The sequence below is a fragment of the Vigna unguiculata genome, chromosome 6, assembly GCF_004118075.2.
Source record: "Vigna unguiculata cultivar IT97K-499-35 chromosome 6, ASM411807v1, whole genome shotgun sequence".
Lineage (NCBI taxonomy): Eukaryota > Viridiplantae > Streptophyta > Magnoliopsida > Fabales > Fabaceae > Vigna > Vigna unguiculata.
In genome coordinates this window covers 20,545,928-20,557,474 of record NC_040284.1, presented here as the reverse complement: position 1 = coordinate 20,557,474, position 11,547 = coordinate 20,545,928, and the positions used below count along the sequence as shown (strand labels likewise).

The following is an 11,547-nucleotide window of genomic DNA, read 5'->3' as shown; positions in this document are numbered from 1 at the left end:
AATAAATCTGTTAATGAATAGTTTTGAAAAAAATAATAATAGTAATAAATAAATAATACAATTAATTTGGTATAAAAGATATTTAGATACTAATTATTATTATTATGGTTAAAAATTTATTGACATGCTGGTTTAATTCTGTATTAATTTTCATTTTAATAATAATCGTAAAAGTTATGTTTTTATTTTTATTATTATTGTTTTTAGACATTTTTTAAAGTTTCAAAAACACACGTATGCATTGCTCTTAAAGAATCGATTCCAACAAACTAAGAATCGATTTCCAACACTCCAATTCACACAGGCATTCTTCCATGGCATTCCACAGCCACCTTTCCGCCGCCTTGGCCACCATGGATGCGCACAATCCATCCCATCCTTGTTTCTACGGGGTTTTTCGTCAATAATCATGTAATTCGTGGCAGGTCTTCATGATATTAGGATTATGTTAATTACACCAACAAGAAAATTATCATTATTTCAAACTTCAATTTTGATGAAAAAATTTTGATTTAATAAAAAAAAATTAACAAAAAACGATTAAATTGCATCATTTTTTAAAAAATTGGAATCATATTAAGACTAAAAACACTAGAAGACGAATTTAATATTTTTGAACAAAAATAGGAACCAAAAAAGTAATATCCAAATTTTATATATATACTAATAAAAACATTGTATTTACTTTTTTTATGATAATAAAAAATAAAAAAATTATAATTATTGTTATTATTATAATTATAAAATTAAATACAAATAATTTTATAATTTTACTATAATTGATTTTCATTTATAATGATTAAATTTAGAAAATAGTCAAACAAAAAATGGTTAAATTAAAAAAAATCACTTAAAACATAATATTAATAAAATAATTATTTTAATTTTAAAAGTATTTAAAAGATAAAAATGAAAAAATATAGATGTACGAAAAAAATAGAATATAAAATATATTAAAAATATCAAAATTAAAAAAAAATTATATAAAAAAATATATAGATATAAAAAAATTTGGGGAGGGGGCCATGACCCCTATGTCAAGTGAAAGGGTTGAAGCATAATAACACCACTCATAATGTGAGTTAAACAAGGGATGTTATTGCAAGAGTGTACTTATCATTCAAAAATCTCGTCGCTCAAGCGAGATGGAATAGGTGGTGATTATCTGCTAATCTGTGCTTTCAATTGCATATTTGAAGACGTTTTCTCATGTCACATGTTCCAAAAAATAAATATGATCTGTAATTATTCTTTTAACCTCAAGAAATGAGTTCTCTAATGGAACAATTACATTATTAATATCATGCTTCCAAATATGTAAAGAAGTTGAATATATTCTTTTAAAAAATAAATCTGTTCTTTATTTTTCATTCAAATATTTTTTTAATTTTAAGATTAAAAAATAATTTATAATAATCAAATTAAAAAAATTCAAAGGCGCAATTATTAGAAGATAAATTTATGATAACTAAAGTCACAATCAAAAATCGATTATGAAAAAATATAGTATATTATTATTTTTTATATTTATAAAAAATAATATACAAAGTCTCATGAGATTAAAAAAATAATGCTAAATATTAAACTAATATTTTTATTATTAAGTGATACAAAAAGGAATTAATTTTTTTTCTTCAAAAATGAAAGTAAACTAAAGAAAAAATAAAAATAGTGAATTTGTGTATAACTTACTTTTTTCTTCATATACAAAAAGAAAATATATGAGAGTGGAATGAGTACAATATGTGATAAACACAATAGATAATAAAAAATATATAAATATTTTTACTCTTTTTTATAATTTATTTTATATTCTATTATTTATTAACATTAAATGTTGTGTTATAAAAGAAATAAAAAAATTTAATTTAATTTTTATTAATTATTATTTGTATATTACATATAATTTAAAATTTTTTAAAACATTTAAAAATTTCAAATATATAAATATATTAATTTAAAAAAAATTGGGAGGTATAATGGCCTGTTTAATCTCTCCCAAAATCCCTAGTTGCTTCCGTATATATGTTACAAAACTTTAATTTTAAAAAGAAAATATAAGAAACATAATAATATTTTATAAATTAAAATAATGTGTATAAATATTAATTTACAAAAGATATTATTTTTAGGGTGTACATAAATTCATTTTAACTTATAAATAAGATAATTTATCCTTTTTATACTTTAATTATAAATTTTCTCATAATTAAACTTGATAAATATACTTTTGTAATATTGTTTAAATTTAGTTAAGTTTAAATATTTTATCAATTTAAATATTTGTAATTTATGTTTTATTTTAACATTTTAAAAAATTTAATCGATTCCTTTCATTTAATTATTTTGATTAACTTTGTGATAGGTCATAGAAGTTATAAAGAAGACTGATGATCTAATATATTATTAATTAAACTAATAATAAAAGTCATTTGTTTTAACTTATAAATAAACACGTTTGTAAATAACCAATTCATTCAATATAAATCAATATTAATTCTTCTTATTTATATTGAGCTTAGATCGAAGCATGTTTATATTTTTCTTAGCACTTTCAATAACAATCCATACAATTTTCTTAAATCAAACACTATGTCAATATTTTTTTAATAAAACAAAAAAAAAGTATGTTTTTAATAATATAGTTCAAAGTGTTTTATATTTTTTTAATGAGAACTATCTGATTAATAAGTTAGTTAATTTGATTTTTATTTATAGGAAGTATAAGTAGTTTAATATTTTATTTTTTATTAGATGTATTATTCCACACGTTATGGATCCACCTATTTATATTTAATTTCGCATATCTATGTTTAATTTCATGTATGATTCAATCTCAAATCACATAGCACATGAATTTCAGTGTACTCAAATCCTAGGAACTAGTAATCGACAATATGTTTATATTGGTGATATTGTTGTACTCAAATCCTAGGAACTAGTAATCGACAATATGTTTATATTGGTGACATTGTTGTTGTGGTAATCAAACAAGCAGTACGTACTTGTAAACAACTAAAACATAACAACGGTATAATAATTCAATATGATGGTATGATGATAATGTCGTAGTTATCAAATTGATCAAGAAGAAAATCCAAAAAGAACTCTAAAGTGTGCCTCATATATAAGTAGGTATAAACCTATACCTTACAATCCAATTTTGTTAGATTGAATTTGGAATAAAGGTCACCTCTTGACATTATAAATTTAGTGTAGTTTTCATGCTTTGTATTTTTTTTTTTTATAAAATTTCATAAATTGAAAATGAGTAACAAACTTTAACATGTAGCATATCATTTAAAAATATATTCAATCACAACACACTTATGTAAATAATTTATTCAATAGAGGTGAATATTAACTCTCGTTTATTTGAATTATAATATATGTCTAAATTTTCCTAAGCACTTTTAGGAATCTCATAACCATCCATATAATCTTCTCAAAATCAAACATTATACCGATATTCCCTTGATAAATCCTCCAAAGAGGAGAAAAAACAGAGTAAAATCTTAAAGAATAACTATTTATTTATCAAAACCCAATTGGAACACTTACCACTAGGAGAAAAGTTATAACTATTAGTCAGAACACAGCTCACCAGGAATTAAACTCGTGACCTTGGCTCTGATACCAATTATTAGAATCGAGCACTTACCACTAGGTACCAAAATTTATAGCTATTAGTTAAGACACAACTTTTTTTACTTAAGAGTGTAACACACAAGTCCTAGCGTCATTATTCCATTGTGACCCGACACACTTGGCCTCAATCACGAGACAATTGATTATGCCACCTACAATAATATTAAATATCATTATGAAGATCAACATTAAGAAATAAAAAATTTACAAAATTATGGAATCAAATTAAACCATATGATGGGTGGGTCTTTCCGAATAGACTCAATACTATGTGACCTAAACTCAATTTACATAAGAGATTAATATTACTTCCAACCAAGAACTTTAACATAAAAGATTTATAGGTTTTCATCGGATGTGAAACTTAAACTCATTTTTGAATTTTCAAGACCATACTCATAAACACATAACCATACTCATTCAATGTAAAATTTAAACTTACACTTACCATACTCATAAACACATAAAATCATACTCTTCCAAATATAAATAATATCATCACAAAAAAACATTTTATACATCTTATTTAATACATTACTTTGAAAAATAGGTAATTTTGAACATGACTAGCAAATCATTCATTCATGAAATATGATATTACATATTGCCAGTCATGCTCAAAAATACCTATTTCACAATAACGGTGATTTGCCTCCATCTTCCATTCCATCTATCTTGTTGAAGGATGCTTTCTTAATGGAACTTTTTATATTGGCAGAAGATGAAAGAGAGAGAGAGAGAGAGCATGCTACTTTCAGAAACTCCTTTGAGATAGGAGAAAGGGTTGAGGAATCTTGTGTTACCATTAGGTCATATTAGTGCTCATCCAACAACATCTATTTATAGAGACATTACTCAACCATTTGAGTTCAAAAATTCAAAATATTAGTACTTACTTGAATTACGTTGCATTGAACAGAATTCTTTTTGTTCATTATTAAATATTAAAATTTGAATAGCTGTAACAGAACCAAAAGATTTTTCTGATAAAAAATAAAAGTAGAACTAAAATATTATTTTAAAAAGAGTTATTATTGTATCTATTATAAGTACCGCACAAAATCCTGATGAATTGATAACCAAATTTGCATTTGATTTTATGTTTTATTATCTTTTAAATATTTTAATTTATGGCGTACATTTAAGTTTAATTTTGTTAAATTTTGAGAAAGAAAACATGTTTCCTAGAAAACTTTATATATGTGAAAGTGGAGGTCAAAATGCATATATTTATTATATCATAATAAATCATTAATTTTGAAATCAGCATGAATAATATTTCAAATATTTACCAAAGATTAAAATATCTTGTTGATTAAAATTTATATGATATGCATCTCAAAGCTTTGTTGTTTTTCTTTTAAATAAAAGGGGATAATTTAAATAGATATTGATATTTTGACTTATCTTACTCTCAAAAAATTTGAATATATTATTAATTTAAAAATTGTGACTTATTCAATGTCTCATATTTTTCTGTTATTTAAAAAAACTACAAAATTATTAATTTGAAAATTAACTTTACGTGAATCTCTTACTCTTTTTACTTGTATTACTCAAAAGACATGTACCTTATCTTTGTCCACTTTTTCCTATGAAAATAGAAACTAATAAAATTATTTTTATTATTATTTTAATTGTAAAATTAAATATAAATAATTTTTATAATTTTATTGTAAATAATTTTTATTTATATTGTACATAATTTTTTAATTAAAAATAGTTAACTTTTATAAAACATTCAAATTAAAAAAATATATTTAAAAGATAAAATTGATAAAATAATTATTTTATTTTAAAAAACCTTTTATTTAAAGGATAAAATAGAAAAACAATTATAGACAAAAAAAATATCGTATAAAGATGGATATAGATATAAGATGTAAAATATTAAGAATAAAATATTAAACTTCTATATTTATATTTTGATACTTTCTAACTTATTAATTTTACAAATAACAAAAGTAATAATATCTTATACGAATTTTTTTATTGAACAAAATAATAAAATAAGTTATTAGATAAAATTGGCATAATCAGTATTCCATACTTTTTATATTATTTAGAAGACTAAAAGACGTGAATGATTTTAAGAGTATTTTGATGTACGATCAAATTAAGTATCATTGCTATTTTTACATTTAGCGTTTACTTTAGGGTGATTTTGGTTTTCAAGATTTGTTTGTTCTTCTTCTATTGTATATTTTTGAAATAGATTAGTTAAAAAAATCTTACTATAATCACTTTAATAATACGTTTGAATGGTGATAAGACAAGTAGATATGTTAAAAGTGAGCCAATCTGGTCACTAGCCGGGTTAAAAATAAGAGTCCAATTCGACTCACTTTATGGTGAGCAAAAAATTTTACAATCCGGCTCAATCCTCTACGGATTGGTGGATTAAGTGGGTTGACTCACTAACTCACGTAAAAAAGAAAAAAAAATATTTTTAAAGATTCAAATATTTGAATAATTTTTGAAGTAATCTATGAGATGACAATCAAAATAAAATTAAGAACCAATATCTTCATCATACCGACTACCAATATATGATAACTTGTTTTAAATAAAGTGTTTATATAGTTCAAGAAAACATGACTAATATTACACGGTTTTTGTCATGTTATTCAACAAAGTATAAATGAAAAAACTACATATTTTTTGTCATGCTAATTTAGAAGAAGATTTTGTCTATAAGATGATTGTTTGAGTAATTTATTATAAAGATAACAATTAAATATTAAAGTATTAACATATATAACTTAACAATCAACTTAATTAAATAATTAAACTATTTAAATATTATTGAACAATATTTAGCATTTAAAAATATGAAATTGTTAACCTATACAATTAGAAATAGTAAATAATTATAAAAAAATTGTAAAAGAATGTTGGTGGATTAAGTGAGTCAATTTATTTTTGAAAAAATTTAATTTTTCTCAACTCAAAATTAAAATCTATTTTGACATCTATAATACAAGATTTTATGGTCAACCATATGTTTGAAATATACATAAAATTAATAAAAAAATGTTTTAAAAATATTATCTTGTTCAAATTACTTTCATTGTCTCCTAGGACATTATTTGCAAAAGTTACTGAACAAAAATTATAATTTGATGAAGATAAAAAAATTGTTTAAAAAAATTGTCTTGTTCAAAGTACTTCTATTATCTCCTATCACATTATCTACAAAAGTTACTGAACAAAAATTATAATTTGATGAAGATAATATTTTAGGCAATGAAAGTAATATATAAGAATTAAAAAAATTAAATATTCATTCAATGTAGTTGCAACATCTACTCCCAAAATTTAAACATTCTCTATCTTATTAAGACCACTTTAAAGGTATATATGACGGTGACTCAAGATATTGACGTGTAATTTGAAAAAGATATCAAATTCACGAAATTTTTTTAAATAAATGCAAAAGTGTATAAAACAATATTAAAAAATCATTTCAAGCACATTTTTTAAGACATTTTATTTTAAAAATTATAATTGAAAACCAAAACTAACAACTATACCAAAAACGTACTAATTTAAATTCTTTTCTTAAGAATCTGGTATTACATTACAATCATATTATTAAAGTCAAATAATAGATTCTTACTTCTATAAAAAAAAATAATTCACTGTTTATTGTTTACAACAAAAGACTTTACAAAAGCTAGCATATCCTGAAATTCAAGCTGATGAGTGTCCCTTAACTTGGCAATCTTACCCATTTGGGTTACAAACAGATCATACCTTCCAGTCTCAACAATCTAAAACCTTGAGAATTTCAAAATGGAAGAGGGAAAACCTTGTGAAACTAACAGCTTCAAGTAAGGAACATTATACAAACAAGAGCTGTAGTGGACAAGTGTTCACTATTTGAACAATCAATGAACAAACTTCCAATGTGAAATTGGTTATGCAGATACAAATTTATAGCCTTTACCATCTTCAATACCATATGTCTTATGCCTGTTCTTTCTGCCATCTCTTTGAGGGAAATTTGCAGAATGGTGAGAACCATTATGAGTATGAGAAGATGATCTATCTGTATAGTCTTTGCGGATTTCCCACAGAACCTCTGCACAACTCTGCATAGATGGCCGTGATCGCCTCACCGGTGCAAGGCACTGGAAAGCTAGCTTCAGAACCTTTTGCACTGCTTTGTTTGATACTGGATTTCTCTTTAGTCTTGGATCCATGGCAATCACTATTTCTCCTTGTTTCAACAACTGCATTGCCTGCATGCCATGCAAATTATATAAGCTAAGACTTCATTGAAGTGTACCATGTTCTCACAATTTCATTGCAATGGTCATTATAAAACACAAAACAAGTCGCTTGGTGTGCTCTGCATTTTATGCTGTTTGTGTTGGGAATAGTAAGTGTGAGTCAAAAGTCTCACATTGGATAAAATAGACAAAGTTAAACATTATATAAAAATAAAGACTCATGACACCATTACTTTAAAGTTTTGGGATAAAAGTGGTGTCAAATACCTTATATATGTAAGACTAATATCATATATATGTCGACCACAATCTCTCAATGACTATAACCAAAGAATATGAAAAAAAAATAACCCAACAGTTTGCAAATCTAATTCAACTTGCTAAACAAATTTAACGCGAGATTGAATTTGATATATTTTGGTCTCCAAACGCGTTTCTTAGCTAACACGCTCTCAGCTAACATTGAAGCAAGAACGTATCAAACAGTGTAACCAACTCATATACTAACATAAAACGTGTTTGACGTGTCAAAAAAGTTAAAAGAACTATATTCATTTATTTTTGAAGTTTGGAGACTAAAATGTATCAAACGGTTCTTCTATATGCATTAGGTAGATTGGACCAACTTACCCATTTTATCGTAACTCTCTCACTGAGAGGTCTCTTTGGTTCAACTGCATGTCGTCCTGTGATCAATTCAACAAGCAACACACCAAAGGAATAGACATCACTTTTTTCAGATAGATGGTGCGTTCGCATGTAATCAGGATCTATGTACCCAGCTGTTCCTTTGATTTGAGTTGAAATATGGGTTGCAGCAGGGTCTTCTGAACCCAACCGAGCAAAACCAAAGTCTGCTACTTTGGCCCTTAGTTTATCAGTGATCAAGATATTTGATGCTTTGATATCCCTATGAATAATTGGATGATCTGTGAATCAAACACATACATTCTAGATTAAGACCACAAACAAGACTAAATTATTACATTATCAGGAACAGTTGCAGATACAGAGTAATAATTAAGCCATCCAAAATTTGTTCTAACACATTTCTTATTTTGTAACCTAATTATAATGACACATACCTGTGTACATGTGAAGGTAAGTAATTCCATGAGCTACATCAATGGCTATGTCCAGACGCTCACCAATTTCTAGTCCATTTCCCCGAACACCTGCATTAACAAGTGACAATTTTCTGTATGTCAATATAGGACACATCTGTTTGGATTAAAGTTTGCAAACTTAGTTCATGTTTTGCTTATACAAAAACTACTTTTAGACAAAAATTGACCTTTGAACACAACCAAACATGTCACAAAATTGAGTTTATTCTTCAAACTGGTTTGGAGCATCCACTATTTGATAACTGTACAACAGGGCAGTACATAGACTATGAGGGATTGCTGAAATCATTAGAGTTTCTTTATAAACATGCTCACCATCTAAATGTTCTCGAAGAGTTCCATTACTAACATATTCAACAACAAGAATCTTTTCATCTCCATGCTCCAAATACCCACGCCACCTTACAAGGTTCCTGTGCTCAATTTTTGACAAGGTGTTTATTTCATTCTTGAACTCAGCTAAGTTCTTGTTCTGTAAATCCTGCCAACAAAATTTTCCTATATCAGGCTCATTGATAAAAGCTAAAACTAAAATATGATCAGTCTCACATATTATGAATATGCTTCTCTCACTTCAACTTCAATTGAAAAGAGTCTAGAAAGATGAACATCATTATGTTATGTCATACCTTCTTGGCACGCTTCACAGCAACGAGGGATCCATCATAAAGCCTTCCCTTATACACTGTTCCAAACGCACCTTCCCCAATCTTATTGTCTGGAGAGAATTTTGCTGTTGCCTTGTAAATTTCCTCAAAGGTGAAGTTCCCAACTCCAAGGTGGCTACTTGAAGTGCCAGATGATGTAGAGGATTGAGAGAATACATATTTTGATGAACTCCTAGAACTATCAGACGATACATCTGCTGAAGCTGCAAATTACAAAAAAAAAAAAATTAGTTTTGGGAAAACCCATCACAACGCAATCTCACAAACACATGATATGCCCTAGGCTAAGTACAATACCCTAAAAGCATTGACAATCTTTAGATAAAAAAGGGTTGACTTGACAATGAACAGATACAGTATGAAATCAACTCACATAACCAAATTGCAGAGAAGAAAGCACAGATCTTTATTCAAGAAACTTACACGATACCCCTCCGACCTTGTGTGTGGTCTTTCCATCTTCACTCTGAGGGGATTCTGAGGCAAATTTTCTTTTCCCAGATAGAAAAAATGAAAAAAAATTCTTCACAGAATTGAAATATGTCAGAACAGAATGGTTCTCAACACTGCGCTTGTGGGTGCCATTGCCTGCACCTCTATCTTGGACACCAACGTTCCTTTTTCCTTGATTAGATTGATGCAAACTGTGAACTGGTGTTTTCTTCATTTGCATAAGCTAATGCTATTGCATATCATCTCTTGTAACCACCAAATATCAAAAGAAAGATGATCTCAAAGGCTTCCATTTCATGCGTTTTGTTCTTCCAATGTGAATTTGCTTCCTGCAAGTTGAAGTTATTATTTTATAACTAAAAGTCCTACCTTTTGCATCCCACAGGTCAAAAGATCACCAGCTAAGAAAAAAAATGCATTAAAACCATTCCAGGTCCATGGCCAGCTGGAGTTTGACCGGAATGTGCCAGTCATAGTCAGCACGCGGTTTTCCTAGGGTCCTTCCTAATGTCTTTTTTTGAGGTATCATGAAAGACACAAGTTACTGATTATGATCAAACGAACTTTTAGTATAAACAAATGTTTAAGAGTGGATCTGTTTTTTTTTATTCTGAAAAGTGGTTCTGTTAAGTATTTGAATGAGATTTTAATGATTGAGAAATGAGTAATCAACCTTTATTTCTTCTAAAGTGCAAATATTTTGAAATGGGTCACTGTTTATACAAATGGGTCAAGTCAGCAAAAGTTAGAATTTAAGCAATTTAAACTGTGAATGGAAAGTGGGAGAAGGTAATGAACTAGTAGCAGATGTTTCATGTGAAGGTGTAATAGTTACTACTGGTGTTTTTTTTGTTATTGATAATTTTGTTCATATGAAAATAATGATGTTGACTATGATTTTTTTTTTTTCCAAAATGAAAAAACTGCGACCAAGAAAATACTATGTGTTTGATCCATAGCTGTCAGTCAGAAAATAAGAACATGTCTCGATTTGTTCTTTATCTTGTGATGGAAGAAAAGACATTGTTTGAGGATTCCTGGAAACTGACAAAGAAATTCTAGGTAAGAAGAAGAAAAAACATTCGCGGAAGTGAAGCAGAAGACCATGAGAATGACATGCGATTGATTTACAATGTCAATATACGAAAGAGGGTCATCGAAACAGTAACTAGATCATTACTGTTTTTGAATTGTAGTGTTGAATATGCTTCTGATTCAAACAAAATTGTTCTTTCTAAGTGCGTGTGATTTATAAAACAGAAAAAGTCACTCACTAACAACTTGTATTCACATTATTTCTGAGAGAGAATGACCGAAGATTTGAAGATTGTGGAGATACAAGACTTCATCTTCATGTTTGTTTTATACCAGTTTTATAAGGTATCATCATATCTAAGGAAACAAAAATAAAACACA

The 11,547-nt window shown here is 27.0% G+C and overlaps 1 protein-coding gene across 1 annotated transcript; it reads right to left on the bottom strand.

Annotated features, from left to right (window-relative positions):
• Positions 1-7,242: 7,242 nt before the first annotated feature.
• LOC114188647 (calmodulin-binding receptor-like cytoplasmic kinase 2) lies at positions 7,243-10,501 on the bottom strand. Its single transcript, XM_028077216.1, has 6 exons — positions 10,102-10,501; positions 9,640-9,881; positions 9,326-9,491; positions 8,969-9,058; positions 8,514-8,812; positions 7,243-7,892 (listed from the first exon to the last, which is right to left on the bottom strand). Exons 1-6 carry the CDS (start codon positions 10,349-10,351, stop codon positions 7,569-7,571), a joined length of 1,371 nt encoding a protein of 456 aa, XP_027933017.1. The 5' UTR covers positions 10,352-10,501; the 3' UTR covers positions 7,243-7,568.
• Between the last annotated feature and the right edge of the window lie 1,046 nt (positions 10,502-11,547).